The 17,566-nt window shown below is 39.3% G+C and overlaps 1 protein-coding gene across 1 annotated transcript; it reads left to right on the top strand.

Moving 5' to 3' along the window:
• Positions 1-2,675: 2,675 nt before the first annotated feature.
• Positions 2,676-15,820, top strand: LOC139165874 (transmembrane protein 14C-like). The gene is made up of 5 exons (XM_070749115.1): positions 2,676-2,785; positions 5,389-5,465; positions 10,185-10,286; positions 12,157-12,244; positions 14,871-15,820. The coding sequence occupies exons 2-5, from the start codon at positions 5,390-5,392 to the stop codon at positions 14,926-14,928; spliced, it is 324 nt and encodes a 107-aa protein (XP_070605216.1). The 5' UTR covers positions 2,676-2,785; position 5,389; the 3' UTR covers positions 14,929-15,820.
• Positions 15,821-17,566: the final 1,746 nt, after the last annotated feature.

Below are 17,566 nucleotides of genomic sequence, written 5' to 3'. Positions count from 1 at the left end.
CTTTTAGATTTTCTTAAATGTTTTCATGGAGGCATTATTCATGTACAGCTAAAACAGTGGTTTCTAACGTGGGGCCCGCACCTATATGGGGCAATTTGATTTTTAATGGGGGCAATTGGAACCTTGTTTAAACCAAGTTAATGGCCTTTTAGGCTTCTTCTGTGTGAATAGGAATTCACTTTTTGAATAGTAAGAATTATATGTAACGGGTGTCATGGGGGCATCAGGATTTTAGAGATGCTTAGGGGGTGCATGGCCAAAAAAAGGTTGGGAATATAAATTGTTACCTTACACATTAATTTCTTTGAAGTTGATTGGTTGGTTGGTTGACTTATTGCATTTATAGGGCCACCTGTTTCATATACATACTGGGTGGCTAAACATTGAAACCGAATATTGCCCTTAAATTAAAATTTTCATTTATGGATCCTATACTTTAGAAATTAGCAAGTGACTGTATTTTCAGACACATCAATAGGACACATTTGAATCGAAACCTGTCTTGTTTCATTGAAGAGCAAACTTTTCTTTTCATCCCAGTTCCTGTAAGTTTAGGTGACATTGTTTGAAATGTAGGATTTTGGGTTCTGTTAACTCTATCTAGGAATGTAATTGGTTGTAAGGTTTTCCTTTTTGGTGTGCCAAGGCCATTGAAGTAGAACAGAAGCAACTGCTCTTTCTTCTTCCTTATTTTTTTTCTTTTGCATATAATTTTTATTAAGAATTTTGATTTCTATAATAAAAATTAATATAAAATAGACGTAAAGAAAAATTAAGAGAGAAAAGATAATATAATTAAAAGAAATAATATAAGGAAACGGATTCCAATTTTTATTAGAACAAGCATAAACAAATTCAGTAACTCTTCTGACTCATATTTAATTTGCAGTGCCCCTAGTAATGGGATCAACTTTTATGACCTGACAAGCAAAGGTAGAATTTGGATTTCCATTTGGGTTTGTCATTTTTAATCAATACCGGGACTGAATTTTTGGGAAGTGGAATGTAATAAGCATGGTTAAATACATAGAATTTTTTTAAAGTTCAAGATTTCAAAAAATCAAAGGAGGAACTCTAAAATGGAATCCATTGAAAATTCGTTATCAAAGGATTTATTTATTTATTTATTTTATTTTATTTTATTAAATTTGTATGCCGCCCCTCTCCGTAGACTCGGGGCGGTTCACAACAGTAATAGAAAAACAATGTACAATACAAATCTAATAATTAAAACTAAAAACACATAATTTAAAAAACATGCACACAACATACCATACAGGATATTGGGGAATGATGAAGTAAAAGATGTGAAAGCAAATAGAAAAGAGTTGAAAAGAATATCTGCTATATGTGGACTCTTACGAACTGAAGGAAATATAGTTGAGCGCAGTATTGTATAAATATGTATTCTGGTAAGTGAATCCTATTATGCTGAATAACGTAATGCGTGTACTGTAATTGTAGATGTTCATATATTTTGGGTACTTGTGGATATTTGCCCAGAATTGGACATTATTGACTGGATAGCACCATCACCAACTGTAGATAGGGTTCCAGTTTTACTCCCATCATAAATGTGCAGGTAGTCCTCGACTTACAAAAGTTCATTTAGTGACCAAAGTTACAATGGTACTGAAAAACGTGACTGATGACCATTTTTCACACTTATGGCCATTGTAGTAACCCCATAGTGATAATTTGCATTCGGATGCCTGTCACATGGCCGGCAAGCCACTCCTACCCAGTCACATGACCATCAAGCCAAACCCACAAAATAAGCCACACCCACAGTGGCAGTAAAAAAATTTGGCTGCCTATTACTGTATGTATGTACAGTATGCATGTATAATGTATGTACATACATACGTGTTGGTAGTATACAAAGATATAACAATGTATACATGATAGTACTAGTAAGAGAAATATTAGGACGGGATGGAAGGCGCACTGGTGCACTTATACACGCCCCTTACTGGCTCGTAGGAATTAGGAGAGCTCAACAGTGGATAGTGCTAGCCCCCAGGAATGGGGTGGAACGGGGATTTTGCAGTATCCTTCCCTTGCCACTCCCACAGAATGATTTTTTTTTTTTTTAAAGGATTTCACTCCTGATTCAGACTTCCTGCTACTGAACACCCTGGAAAAAGGCATAAGCGCACTAGTGCCTCCCGTCCCCTGTCCAATTGTCTCATCTCATTTATCTTTTCTTCCATACCTATATCTTTCCCTCTAGTCCTCATTGACTTATTTTTATTTTTATATCTTCTCTATTCTTTCTTTGATATATATTACTACGTGTATATTCTCTATAACCTACAATGTGTATTGGACTAACTAACTAAATAAACAAAATTTAAATAAATAAACAATAAATAGATGGAGGATGGATGGATAGATATACTGTAGATAGATAGATAGCTAGATAGCTAGATAGATGATAGATAGATAGATAGATAGATAGATAGATAGATAGATAGATAGATAGATAGATAGCAACGCTGCCAGTGTGATCTCCAATACTTGCGATCTGCTTCCTGCAGTTCTTGTAAGAGATGGGGCTGGAAACTCTGGACAATACGCCGTTTGGCCGCGGCTTTTCTCAAAAAGGAAACAAAACAAAACCAGCCCACAACTCCGGGCGTCGTACTGATCGGCCCGTGTCACGTGTCATTCCTCCCCTGCAGTTGTTGAACTGCCGGGTTATCTCGATAGTAAAAAGGATCGTTTGACAGCCGACTTGCTTTCCTTGCTCTGCAGCCCCCTGCAATTGTTCCTGCACCAGAGAGTAAGTAGCCACATTTTAATGGCGATTCTTGAAGTGGTTGCGTTCATGACTCAATGCGTTTGCGTTTGACTTACATTATAGTACGGCGGAGGACAAAGGGTACTTAGATTGCATATACTGTACTGTACTGTAATTATTGCACTGTACAGTATTCCCCTGTATAAGAATAATTGAATAGTTGATGGAGTTTTTGAGGCAATATATACCTACAGCAGCTATATCTCAGATATTATTGAAAGCAGATGTCTATGGCAACTGGGTCTGTCTGTCTGCCTTAATAATAATAATAATAATAATAATAATAATAATAATAATAATAATAATAATATATTAGATTTGTATGCCGCCCCTCTCCAAAGACTCGGAGCGGCTTCCTCCCTCCCTCCCTCCCCTCCTTCCTTCCTTCCTTCTTTTCTCTCTCTTTTCTTCCTTCCCTCTCTTCCTTCTCTTCCTTTTCTTCCTTCCCTCCCTTTCTTCTTTTCTCTATCTCTCTTTTCTTCCTCCCCTCCCTTCCTTCCTTCCTTCTTTTCTCTCTCTCTTTTCTTCCTTCCTTCCCTCCCTTCCTTCCTAGATGAAGAAGCTTCTTGGACAACAAGCAAAACATCTAAGGAAAAAAACCTCCCAGAAAGCCTCTTGAAAAAGCACCTTCGGGACATTGAAAGTTAAAAGCAAATTAACTTTTCCCATGGAGTGTCACAGGAACAGCAGAGTTATGTTTAGCCAGTTTGCTCTAGAAATTGGGAGAGATGAATTCAAGGCAGCCTGTAGGGTTTGACTTTGGGCCAGTCACTGTCTTTCATACCAACCCACCTTACAAGATGGTTGTTGAGGGGGAAATAGGAGGAGGAAAGAGTGTTAGGTATGTTTACTGCCTTGAGTTATTAGTATAAATAAATGAATGAATGAATAAATAAAATAAGAATAAGGTCACTGATTATCTTCTCTTGATTTATGTAGCACTTTTTCTCAGATTACCTATACAATACACACAACAGGGTAGCTGATCACTTAATGTAGAGATTGTATGAGACGCACAATAACTGCATGGTTCACACATTGATGATCTCTGGAATGAATATATTTTTCCCCATTTGTATTCATCTTTCCTGCCTGAACTGCAGAATTTGGCTGAGAATATTATTTTCCGGACATTTACAGTAGTCCCTCGCTATACCACGCTTCACCTACTGCGGCTTCACTTCATCGCGGGTTTCTGAGGAAGTCGATCGGCAGATTTAAACAGCCTGCCGAACTCGATCGGCAGGTTTTTCAAAAAAAAAAAAATAACTAAAATTGTAAATACTGTATTTAAATACTGTATCTAAAATAAATACTGTGTGGGAAGGGTTTATAAACACTTAAAACAATGAAAACTTACCAAACAATTACAATATAAATACTTAAATAAGTACTAACAGTCGATAAATTCCCCATCGCGGATTTCACCTATCGCGGCCACGTCTGGAATGTAACACCAGCGATAGGTGAGGGACTACTGTATTTCTTATTCTGTTTCTCTTCTGTTGCACCTGTTTTTTACTCAGCCCAAAAGTTAGGAAAAATAATTGGCTAACAGAATATAATTCCAGTGTTTTGTGTTTAATCAAGCATAAATGAAACCATTTTCAAAACAACCCTACATAGTTACATGCTTTACCCTGCTTTTTAATCATACAAAGTTTATTTTTCTCCACAGAAACCATGTACAATATGGCAAAACCCAAAGTGACTGATTCTCCCCCCCCCAGAATAGTTAGTGAATCTGAAATTATCCAAAGACCAAAGAGTCTGCGGAGAGGGGCAGCATACAAATCTAATAAATTATTATTATTATTATGTCAGTACAACACAGCAAACGAGATCACTATGCTGGATTTCGTATTTCATCACCAGTCGGGCGCTTCCCAAGCACCTAGGACTGCGTGATGTAGTGGCGAATTATGTTTGCCGATCCCAGTAAAGCGGCCTTTTGCAATTGACAGATGGAGATTTTGTCAATTCGGATGGTTTTCAAATGTCCACTGAGATCGTCCCAAGTACCACTGGGACCACTTTCACTGGCTTATGCCAGAGTCGTTGCAGCTCGATTTTTAGATCTTCGTATTTCACTAATTTCTCTAGCTGCTTCTCCTCAATTCTGCTGTCTCCTGGGATTGCAATGTCGATGATCCATACTTTCTTTTTCTCCACGATCACAATGTCTGGTGTGTTATGCTTCAGAATTTGTTTTTTTTTTTAATTATTATTATTATTATTATTATTATTATTATTATTATTATTATTATTATTTTACTTCAAGTAGGGAAGCACAAGCAAAGACATACAAACTGTCTTTTAAATATCCATCTTAAAGCATGGAAGCATTTCTAGAAAGAAATAGATTTTTTTAGGTTTTCTATATGCTATAGAGTAGACAATTAAAAGACAGAACAGTAATTTAAGTAATCTTAGCTGCAAAGGTAAAATTTTCAGTGATAATTGTAATCGCTAACAAGATAAGAGATAATATAATATATATCAGGATTTCCCCTAATCTCTACCTTGAGTATTAGTCTCTGATCAACATCAATATGATCCAGCTTAAATGTTGTGTTATGTTCCAGGATGGGATTGGACTGGATTGGCTTTGGCTACGCAGCTTTAGTAGCTTCTGGTGGAATAATTGGCTATGCAAAAGCAGGTAAGAGTATTGGTGTCTCCTTGATCATAAGTTATTAAAGTTATCAAGAAAGAAGTTTCTTTTCTTCCCAACTTACATTTTTCAGCCTGCATTCTCATAATAAGCTGCTGTTCTTATTCTCGTGATAAGATGTTTAAATGTTGCAGGGAAGATTCCTCCTATTTGAGGTACACTACTGTGTTAGGGTGATAATCTGATAAAACAGCCTTGGCTGCTATATACTGATATCTTATTGTAACACCCAATTTTGTATGGCATAAGTGATATTGTTTTTGTCTTTTTTTTCCTGTCTTGCATCTACTGAAGAGTTAAAAGCAACTCAAAAGCTCTTTGGATAAGTAGGGCTGAGGACATGCACTACAATTTATTGCTTTAATTAATGTTTGAAAAATCCATATTCTGTCCAAGATACATACAGTTAAAAAAATAGATATTTTTCATCAATTAATGGCACACTTTCTATTTCAAAACTGATCTATGAAGTATGACTGATGTTTTCTCGAAAATCAATGATGCTAATGTATTGTAATTTTAATTTTGAAAGAGAAAAAAAATAGCATGCTTTTTAATTGAAGTTTCTCCCTTTCCTGATTTGCTTTTGGAAGGAATATAACTTTTTTCCAGGTCTTTACACTGTTCTAATAGAAGATTCTATTAAGATAACAACTTTGAGATGTATTTTTGGAAGAAAACTATATGTTTTCCCATCATTAGCACAAGGACATTTTAATAAATAATTATAAATCACGTTATTACTAATAAATACGCAACTGTGAATATCAGAGTAACCGTGAAAATCAGAACATTGCAACAAAATTCCTTCTCCTATCTTCTTTTCTGAGTTTATCTGTATGAATTCCATCTCCCTTCAAAACCTGTTCTTTGTAAATTTGCAGTACAGTAAGACTTTTACATATCATACAGTTTTCTATCTGGTCCTCTGGCAGGATGCTAATTGCTCATCCTAGCCTCTGGGGATAAGTGTGAATTCGGGGAACCGATTCAAAGCCTGTTTTTGTTGTTCTTGTCATTCATCTAAACGCCAGTGTGTTAGAGATCCTATGGATAAAAATAAAAGCAATGATATCAGCCTTGCATATAAGACAACTGCTTGGACAACTTTAAAGAGACTTTTGAGTCCTAATACTGACATGCATTTGACCAGAATACCTTGGGAACCGCCTTCTACCGCACGAATCCCAGTGGCCGATAAGGTCCCACAGAGTTGGCCTTCTCCGGGTTCCATCGACCAAACAATGTCGTTTGGCGGGCCCCAGGAGAAGAGCCTTCTCCGTGGCAGCCCTGGCCCTCTGGAATCAACTCCCCCGGGGGATTAGAATGGCCCCCACCGTCCTTGTCTTTCACAAATTACTCAAGACCCACCTATATCGCCCGGCATGGGGAACTGAGACACCTCCCACAGGCTTTTATATTTTATGTTTGGTATGTATGTGTTGTATGGTTTTAATTGCTGGGGTTTTATATATCTTTTTCTTTTAATATTAGATTTGGTCACTTATATTGTTTTTTATTATTGTTGTGAGCCGCCCAAGTCTTCGGAGAGGGGCGGCATACAAATCTAATAAATTATTATTATTATTATTATTATTATTATTATTATTATTATTATTATTCATAATTACAGGTAGTCATTTAATTATCAGTTACTTAGTGATACTTCCAAGTTAAAATGGAGCCCCCCCCCAAAAGTACTTACGACCTGGTTCTGGAATTCTTACAGCACCCCCCTCCTCAGTCAACCTACATCATGCTATTGCATTTTGTATTGTTCTGCGTGGTCATGTGACCATGATTTTGTGTGTTTTTGCTGGTTTCTGGCATTTACTTCCAGTTTCTAGCAAAAAACAGCCATTAAACAAAATGGATTTCCTTAATGAACCCAATGTTCACTTTACAACCATAACATTCACTTAATAATTATAGTGTTTTCTCAATGACCATCGCAAAAAGATAATAAATTGAACATGGTCATGTGGTGAGCCACTTAATGACTGCTACAATTTACAACCATAATTCCTGGCTCAATTACAGTTGTAAGTCAAGGACTATTTGTGTGATATCAGCCTTCTTGCAACTTCCTAATAGTCTTGTAAAGAAAAAAGGGAAATGGCTCCATGAACAGAAATCCGAAAGTCTTTTAGTAGAGTTTATGATGCTTCCGTTCCAAATAGATTTAACCTGTAAATAGAACAGGAACCATTAGCAATCAATATTGAAAGCCCCTGCAATTTGATTAACAGGACTGTTCAAAGATAATTCAAAAACATTGATATTTCTTCAGTTTTTTAAGGTCATCTCTCTCCGTATATAAACTCCTAGCAGAGCTAAAAATAGTTTCCTTGGCCATTTTCATAGAATAACACAGGATAATCCTCTCTGAAAGCAATGTTCTCCAAAGGTTTATTTTAATGACATAAGTGTTATGAAAAGAATGCTGCATTAGAGGAAAGCAGGAATGCATTTTAAACTGATTACCATTTCCTATTTTTAATTTTTAAGCAAGCAATTAATCTAGATAAGTTTGTGAGAGCCTGTTTGGTGTAGTGGTAAGGCACCAGCCTAGAAATAGGGAGACCATGAGTTCTACTTCCATATTAGGCACAACTCAGTGGCAGGTTGTACTTAACTGCATAACTGGTGTGCTGCACACGCATCCTCCTGATTTAGGTGTGCCCACGCGTGTACCTGTGTGTTCGTCCCTTGCACAATTATGTTTTTGTGCATGCACAAGAAGCAAAAATGCACGAGGGGAGGCTCTCATGCATGCGATTTTAGTGGTTTTTTGCTTCTGCCCATGCACGGAAGCAAAAAAAAAAAGCTAAAATCTCATACATGTGAGTGTCCCCTTGCGAGATTTTGCTTCTGTGCATGCGCATAAAGCAAAAAAGGCCCATTAAAAAAGAAGAAGAAGATGGCATCACAGCAGTCGTGTGCAAATTGCACAATCTGGTGGCCGCTACTGGAACGGAGTCCATCACTCCACGGGTTGGAACCAGTGAAGGGCTACCAAATTCTTTACTACCACGCTGTGGGCGTGGCTTATGCAGGATGCCCTGCATTTTATTTCAACTTTCAGTGCAAATTGGGTGCTCTGGGGTGGAGCTCCATTTTCGCTACCCCACTGCGTTTCCCCCCTGTCCAGGCAGCAGCCCACCTCTGGTTGGAAACCATCACTGGCACATTACCAGCTGGGTGAACCTGGGCCGGGCATTGTCTCTCATCTTTGGGAAACAGGCAGTTACAAACCAATTCCTTTGGGCTACCTTTGAAAAGTGTTCGGAAACTTCAGATCGTGCAGAACGCGGCCGTGAGAGCCATCGTGGGGCTTCCCAGAGTCGCCCACGTTTCTACAACACTCTGTGGCCTGCATTGGCTGCCGATCAATTTCCGATCACAATTCAAAGTGTTGGTTATGACCTTTAAAGCCCTACATGGCATTGGACCAGAGTACCTCTGGAACCGCTTGCTACCGCACGAATCCCAGCGACCGATAAGGTCCCACAGAGTTGGCCTTCTCCGGGTCCCATCGACTAAACAATATCTTCTGGCGGGACCCAGGGGAAAAGACACTTTGAAGGTGCACACACAAAAATAAAAGACCGTACTTTTTATATTTTCATTACTTTCCTCAATTGTATGATCAACATTCAGGCAAGTGCTTTATTTCTCTTCAACAATATACCAACTATCCTTCCTTTCTTTTCCACTCTATTTGGTTTTTCTCCATGCTACTCTCCTTTCCTTTTCTCTCTCTATTTATAATTTTTGGAAGGTGAACATTTTTAAAAATATGGTATAAACGGTGCTCCCTGACTTGTGGTACTTAATCCTTCCTGTTTAATAAATTTTACAAGGAAACTAACATCCCAGTGAAGCCTTAAAAATATCCCAATTTGTTCTGTCGGGCTCTCTGGTAGACTTATCCCAAAAATTCACAGGTACAAATTTCAGACACACACACGTTTGAAAATGCAAAACAATGTTCTTTATAATGAAAATTCACTTAAACCAAGCCCTCTTTTGGTATAGCCAAGAGCACTCGTCTCCAAACAAACTGGTAATTTGTACAAGTCCCTTATCAGTTCTGTGATACTTAGCTTGCAGCTGTGAGGCAATTCACAGTCCTTCTTCTTTCACAAAGTGAAACACACTTCGCTCTGGTTTAGTTTCAAAGCGGGGAAAAATCAGCACACAAAAGGTCAAAGTCAGTAAAGCAGTCACGAAACACAAGGATCAGATAATCCTCCACAATGGCCAAACCCACAGGCTGCTATTTATAGCAGCCTCACTAATCACCACAGCCCCACCCAACCACAGGTGGCCTCATTTTCTTTGATAATAATCTCTCAGTTGTTGTTGCCTATGCATCGCTCTCCTCATGCGTGGCTGTATCATTAACTCTTGTTCTGAATCCAAGGAGGAGCTAGATAATTGATCTCCTTCTGAGCTGTCTGCCACACTCTCCTCCCTGTCACTCATGTCTTCTTGGTCAGAGGAGCCTTCATCATCAGATTCCACCGGGGGGGGGGGGCAAAACAGGCCTGCAGCATGTGGATGTCTCCCCCACATCCACAGTCCTTGGGGCAGGAGCTGGGCCAGAGCTAACCACAACACAATTAAGGATTATAACAACAACCAAATACTACTGCCTGTCCAATGTCTTTTTCTCCTTAACACAGTTCATTTTGTTTATTCAAGGTAGTGTCCCATCTTTAGCTGCTGGTCTTCTTTTTGGGGGTTTAGCTGGACTTGGAGCATACCAACTGTCTCAAGACCCAAAGAACATTTGGCTTTCTCTGAGTAAGTACGACTTGAACACATAAATACGTAAGATGCACAAATAAAATTATTTACGAGCTTTTGATTTAAATATGTTTAATACTGTTTGTTCATAATAGTACAATTGATTTTGCTGAACAGCAGCAAAATCTTCCAATAGGATTCCTTCCATAGAAATTTGCAAAAATCCTATGTATTTTTAAAAATAAGGGCAGTAATTTGCAGTAATTTATTTATTTATTTATTTATTTATTTATTTATTTATTTATTTGATTTGATTTGATTTGATTTGATTTGATTTGATTTGATTTGATTTTTATGCCGCCCTTCTCCTTAGACTCAGGGCAGCTTACAACATGTCAGCAATAGCACTTTTTTTTAACAGAGCTAGGCTATTGCCCCCACAATCCGGGTCCTCATTTTACCCACCTCGGAAGGATGGAAGGCTGAGTCAACCTTGAGCCGGTGATGAGATTTGAACCGCTGACCTTCAGATCTACAAGTCAGCTTCAGTGGCCTGCAGTACAGCACTCTACCTGCTGCGCCACCCCGGCTCACATTAGGACATACAGTGATCCCTCGTTTTTCATGGGGTGTGTTCCAAGACCACCCGTGAAAAATGAATTTCCGTGAAGTAGAGGAAAGATATTTTTTAATCTGTACTGTATTTGGACTTTTAAAACCCACCCTTTGCATTAAACAGTCATTCTATAATGTTTTCCAGCTGGAACTACATGTGATATCCTACCAGTTTCTTTAATAGACTACAGTAGTACTGTAGAAGAATTTTATAAATTTTTAATGGATTTAAAATTTTCAATGGATTTAATGGATTTAAGCCCCCTTTGAAATCCCGTGAAGTAGTGAATCTGTGAAAGATGAACTGCGAAGTAGCGAGGGATTACTGTATAGTAAAAACTGATAAAAGATACTATTTTGGAAACCATTTGATGATGAAAATCACATTACCGCCTTCTCTGTGGCGGCCCCGACCCTCTGGAACCAGCTTCCCTCGGAGATTAGGATTGCCCCCACCCTCCTTGCCTTTCGTAAACTTCTTAAAACCCACCTCTGCCGTCAGGCATGGGGGAACTGAGATAGCTTCCCCAGGCCTATATGGTTTATGTATGGTATGTTGTGTGCATGTTTTTTAAATTATGGGTTTTTAGTTTTTAAATATTAGATTTGTATTGTATATTGTTTTCTATTACTGCTGTGAGCCACCCCGAGTCTATGGAGAGGGGCGGCATACAAATTTAATTAATAATAATAATAATAATAATAATAATAATAATAATAATAATAATAGCCAAATATATATATAAAAGCACTAATAGATTTAGTCCATTATGTTAACCATTAATCCTTATGAGCTGCTTCATTCCCCCCAAAAATAGATGTTGAGTAGAATGAAATTGGAATTTATTATTCAGATTTATTGGGATGGTTTGATTTGCTCAAAAAAACTGGAGAAGCTTCTTGGATGAGAAGCGAAATATCTTGGAGAAAAAACAAAGTCCAGTTGCTGTTTGAAAAAACACCTCTGGGATGTTTGCTCTATTTACCACTGTAAGCCAAAAAATACAAAAAAGAGATATAGAAAAAGGGAAAAATACATATTTGAAATAAAACATAATTTAAAAAACCAGATAAAAAAGAGGACTATTGGGATATGTTTGAGGTGGAAGTGTAGGTATTCTTAAAAAGTGCTCAGTTGAGAATGTTGCAATGTAGGCCGTGCATCTTTTGACTCAGAGTTTTTAGAGATAAGATGTTAAGTGAATATTGTTGGCTTTTCGTTATCATCCTTTACAGGTTGTCAGTTTCTTACAGAAACACCCATGAGATAATAATGCATCGCTTGTATTCTGGTTTTTTTTTTTTTAATTAGTTGCTTCTGGAACCTTAGCTGGCATTATGGGAATGAGATTCTACAACTCAGGGAAATTCATGCCTGCAGGATTGATTGCTGGAGCAAGGTACTAAACTCCATGCTTTGATGTTCTCACTGTTGCATTAAGGGTGTGATCTTGTGTTAACCTGTGAGACAGTTTAATTAAAAGTACTGTACTGAGATTTATGTGTAAAGATCAACAAACAGCACCATGCTACAATTTTTTTAAAAAAAACTGACAATAAGTAAAAATAGCTTTTAAATTTTTTAATAGTGTCAGATTAAATAATATATTTATTAAATAGAAGCAAAATGACATTGAGCTGTCCCATAAGTTTGGAAACTGTAGAACTGAACTACAGTATATCCACAATGTTTCCCTTCCTCTTTGTTCCATCTACTCTGGCCACAAGTATGTACATTATTTTCACGCTGAGGACCATGCTTGGCCATCAAACTCAACCCAGACAAGACGGAGTGGCTGTGGGTCTTGCCTCCCAAGAAGGACAATTCCATCTGTCCATCCATTACCCTGGGGGGAGAACTATTGACCCCCTCAGAGAGGGTCCGCAACTTGGGCGTCCTCCTCGATCCCCAGCTGACATTGGAACATCATATTTCGGCTGTGGCGAGGAGGGCGTTTGCCCAGGTTCGCCTGGTGCACCAGTTGCGGCCCTATTTGGACAGGGAGTCATTGCTCACAGTCACTCATGCCCTCATCACCTCGAGGTTCGATTACTGCAATGATCTCTACATGGGGCTACCTTTGAAAAGTGTTCAGAAACTTCAGATCATGCAGAATGCGGCCGCGAGAGCCATCGTGGGGCTTCCTAGATTCGCCCACGTTTCTGCAACACTCCGCGGCCTGCACTGGCTGCCGATCGGTTTCCAGTCACAATTCAAAGTGTTGGTCATGACCTTTAAAGCCCTACATGGCATTGGGCCAGAATAAATCCGGAACCGCCTTCTACCGCACGAATCCCAGCGGCCGATAAGGTCCCACAGAGTTGGCCTTCTCCGGGTTCTGTCAACCAAACAATGTCGTTTGGCGGGCGCCAGGGGAAGAGCCTTCTCTGTGGTGGCCCTGGCCCTCTGGAATCAACTCCCCCCAGATATTAGAACGCCCCCCACCCTCCTTGTCTTTTGCAAATTACTCAAGACCCACCTTTGTCGCCAGGCATGGGGGAGTTAGGATATTCCTTCCCCTAGGCCATTACAAGTTATGTATGGTATGTTTGTGTGTATGTTTGGTTTTTATAATAAGGGTTTTTAGTTGTTTTATTAAATTGGATTGTTACATGTTGTTTTTTATCATTGTTGTTAGCCGCCCCGAGTCTGCGGAGAGGGGCGGCATACAAATCCAATAAACAATAAAATAATAATAATAATAATAATTAAATGATGTGTCAGCATGTGATCAGAAATAGGAGAAGAGAGTGGAAGAGAAACTACTGTATTTTTCAGAGTATAAGACGCTCCAGATTATAAGACGCACCTACTTTTTGAGGGGAGGAAAACAAGGTTACGCTAGTGCATGGATATGGGAAATAATATGAAATTTTACCAGTTTGGAACTGTTTAAGTTTTTTTCTTTGCATGGATTGATATTGTAAATCAGGATCAGTAAGTTATTCAGCATGCAATCTGTTACACATAAAGCTTTTTTCTCCTCTCTTTATAAACTTCAGGTAACATTTAATTAAGTTAGCGAAATGTTTTTTAAATTCCAGCTAGATAGAAATTTTACAACAAAAGGACACAAAGAAGAAAATACCTCTGGTACCTCCGGGACCACCTTCTGCCGCACAAATCCCAGTAACCGATTAGGTCCCACAAAGTTGGCCTTCTCCGGGTCCCATTGACTAAACAATGTCTGGCGGCGCCCAGGGGAAGAGCCTTCTCTGTGGCGGCCCCGGCTCTCTGGAATCAACTCCTCCCCCCGGAGATCAGGACTGCCCCCACCTTCATTGCCTTTCGTAAACTCTTGAAAACTCATCTATGTCACCATTAATATACCCCTTAGCTATTATAATTTATGTATGGGTTGTTTGAATTGTATAATTATTTTTTATAAGGGTTTTAAACTGTTTTTTAACTATTGGATTTGTATATTGTGTATTGTCATGTTGTGAGCCGCTCTGAGTCCTTGGAGAGGGGCGGCATACAAATCTAATAATTAAATTAAATTAAATTAATTAAATTAAATTCATAAAACACTCCCAGCCCAGCAAACAGTCTGCTTTAGTTTCATTTTCAGCACAGCTTGATTAGCAGAAGGTGGAAAAAATCTGCCTCTCAGCAATTTGCCTGCTTGCAGGAGGCCTGCATGGCAGTAGGCAGCAGCCTGAAACAGCTGAAGGTCGGGAGGCCGATCCAACAGACAATTAACTGCTTGTGCTAATCAGTCTGTGCTGAAGCTGAAATGGGCTGTTTGCTGCTTGCTGCAAGGAAGTAAATTGCTGGGAAGCAGAAGCCAAAGGGCATGGCCCAATGGGTGGTGGGCCCGAAGGTCCGAAGTGGGCCCTGAAAGCTCAAAAATCAGCTGGCCGGCGCGCACATGGACCCTGGACCTGAGCTCATGTGTCCACCAATATGGCTCCTCGTGCAACTTGTGGCACACCTGCCATAGATTCGCCATCATGGGGATAAGGTATTACTGTAGAAAATATTTTCTTTTATTTCTAATAAACTGTATTTTTTTTCCTTTCTAGTCTGGTGATGGTTGGAAGACTTGGGCTGAAGATGTATGACAAACCGCACGATAGATAACAGGCCACTGTCTGTGGCTAAGAAGACAGATCACACATCAGCTCAAATATGCCAGGCTAAACTCAAAGCAAAGCACATATGCTGGGTTTTTTAAAGTGACCAGATTAAAAGTAAATGTGTTTGTGAATATAGACACTCTTTTCTATATAAGCATTTCTTTCTCCATTCCAGTAGGAACTATTGATTCGTATGGTAAATTCTTTGTCATATTCCTCAAAGTGGTAACAAGAGAAGTAGCTGGAAAAAGACAAAGAAGTAGGTTGGCTGAGCTAAGAGAGAGACAATAGGGTCAGCCAATATTTCTTTCTATCCCTGTGTCTTTTATAGTGTTGTGTGGGAAGGGTGCTGACAGTACATTTGCTAGTGTCACATTATCTCACCCAACTCAGGGAACAAAATCACTGGCATAAACATTTTCAAAGTGAAGGAACCAATGATCTCTCCCTTGCCTGCAGTGCTCCAGATATTTAGGTCTTTACAGCTGCTGCTGCTTTAAGCCATCTTACCGTAGCCTAGATTTATAGGAAATACACCATCTCATCATTCTCATCCAATATGGTTAACTATTGGAAATGAAAGGATTTCCAGATCTGTATCCTGGGAGGATGTGAGGATGAAGGAAAATATATTGAATTTTGAGGTCTTGGTTTGTCCATGAAAAAATGGGGATCAAGTTTCCCCATTCGGCAATGATTCTAAAATTAATAATGTTTTGTGACTGAGTCTGTATGGGACATTGTACTCTGGTCTTCTTTCTCAAGCTGTTGTTTATCAGATGTTTACAAGAAGGGGTTGAAATGCAATCTTTAATCAAGAATCTGTGCCTTGTCAAAACCATTGGATTTGTTCTCATCTGTGAGTTTTTCATGATATTAAAACCTTTGCTAAATTATGCTAAAGCTTCTATCGTGATTTCTTTAGAGAAAGTTTGTGACATGGTCTAGAAATTGCAGGAGTTTGCTGTAACATACGCAAATACTTTGCAGTCTGTAAGATCAAACTTGTTTTATTTATTTATTATTTATTTATTTATTAAATTTGTATGCTGCCCCTCTCCATAGACTCGGGGCGGCTCACAACAGTAATAGAAAAAACAACGTACAATACAAATCTAATAATTAAAACTAAAAACCCATAATTTAACATACACAAAACATACCATACATAAACAGTATAGGCCTGGGGAAGTTATCTCAGTTCCCCCATGCCTGACAGCAGAGGTGGGTTTTAAGGAGCTTACGAAAGGCCAGGAGGGTGGGGGCAGTTCTTAATCGCAGAGGGGAGCTGGTTCCAGAGGGTCGGGGCCGCCACAGAAAAGGCTCTTCCCCTGGGCCCACCCAAACGATATTGTTTAGTCGACGAGACCCAGAGAAGGCCCACTCTGTGGGACCTAATTGGTTGCTGGGATTCGTGCGGCAGAAGGCGGTCCTGGAGATATTCTGGTCCGATGCCATGAAGAGCTTTATAGGTCATAACCAACACTTTGAATTGTGATCGGAAATTGATCGGCAACCAATGCGGACTGCGGAGTGTTGGAGTAACATGGGCATATCTAGGGAAGCCCATGATTGCTCTCGCAGCTGCATTCTGCACGATCTGAAGTTTTGCAAACAATTTCAGATTGATCTTTCACAGAATGCTTCAGAAATCCCGCAACCCAAGAAAAAGAGGATTTCTGTCAGCTCGGAATAGGCTGAGATACTTCTCGATTTACAACAATTTGTTTAGTGACCATTAGAAGCAGAGGTGGGCATCACATACTGTAACAGCCGGTTCGCCCAGCATCGGAATTGTGAGCATGCACCGTCTGCGCATGCGCATGGAATTAAAAACATGGCAATTCTCTCATGCGCACTATCCATGCTTGTGTGCAGTATCAGAAACCACAGTGATATATAGGATGGGATCGCACCCGGGTGGGTGGACTGGCTCATCTGAAGGTCACAACTACCCGTTTCCCCGAAACCAGTCCGAAACGGCAGCAGCCCCACTACTGGTTGCAATCCAAGTTCTTTCTCCTTTTTCAATGAAACAAATCCACAAAATCAGGCTTACGATGTTTATTTATTTATTTATTAGATTTGTTTGCCAACCCTCTCCGTAGACTAAGGGCGGCTCACAGCAATAATAAACAATATAGAAACATAGAAGTCTGACGGCAGAAAAAGACCTCATGGTCCATCTAGTCTGCCCTTATACTATTTTCTGTATTTTATCTTAGGATGGATATATGTTTATCCCAGGCATGTTTAAATTCAGTTACTGTGGATTTATCTACCACGTCTGCTGGAAGTTTCTTCCAAGGATCTACTACTCTTTCAGTAAAATAATATTTTCTCATGTTGCTTTTGATCTTTCCCCCAACTAACTTCAGATTGTGACCCCTTCTGGACCTTATTTAAATGTTTTGATCATGTCCCCCCTTTTCCTTCTGTCCTCCAGACTATACAGATTGAGTTCATTAAGTCTTTCCTGATACGTTTTATGCTTAAGACCTTCCACCATTCTTGTAGCCCGTCTTTGGACCCGTTCAATTTTGTCAATATCTTTTTGTAGGTGAGGTCTCCAGAACTGAACACAGTATTCCAAATGTGGTCTCAGCAGCATTCTATATAGCGGGATCATAATCTCCCTCTTC

This window comes from Erythrolamprus reginae, chromosome 3 (assembly GCF_031021105.1).
Source record: "Erythrolamprus reginae isolate rEryReg1 chromosome 3, rEryReg1.hap1, whole genome shotgun sequence".
NCBI lineage: Eukaryota > Metazoa > Chordata > Lepidosauria > Squamata > Dipsadidae > Erythrolamprus > Erythrolamprus reginae.
Note: the sequence above shows the minus strand (reverse complement) of the source record. Positions and strands in the feature narration are given on the sequence as shown.

Bases quoted from the DNA above. Each gene is read 5' to 3' on its own strand.
- LOC139165874 (XM_070749115.1), top strand. From the start codon at position 5,390: ATGGGATTGGACTGGATTGGCTTTGGCTACGCAGCTTTAGTAGCTTCT. The intron at 10,287-12,156 runs GTAAGTACGACT...TTTTTTAATTAG, and splicing joins GAACATTTGGCTTTCTCTGA to TTGCTTCTGGAACCTTAGCT. The intron at 12,245-14,870 runs GTACTAAACTCC...TTTCCTTTCTAG, and splicing joins GGATTGATTGCTGGAGCAAG to TCTGGTGATGGTTGGAAGAC.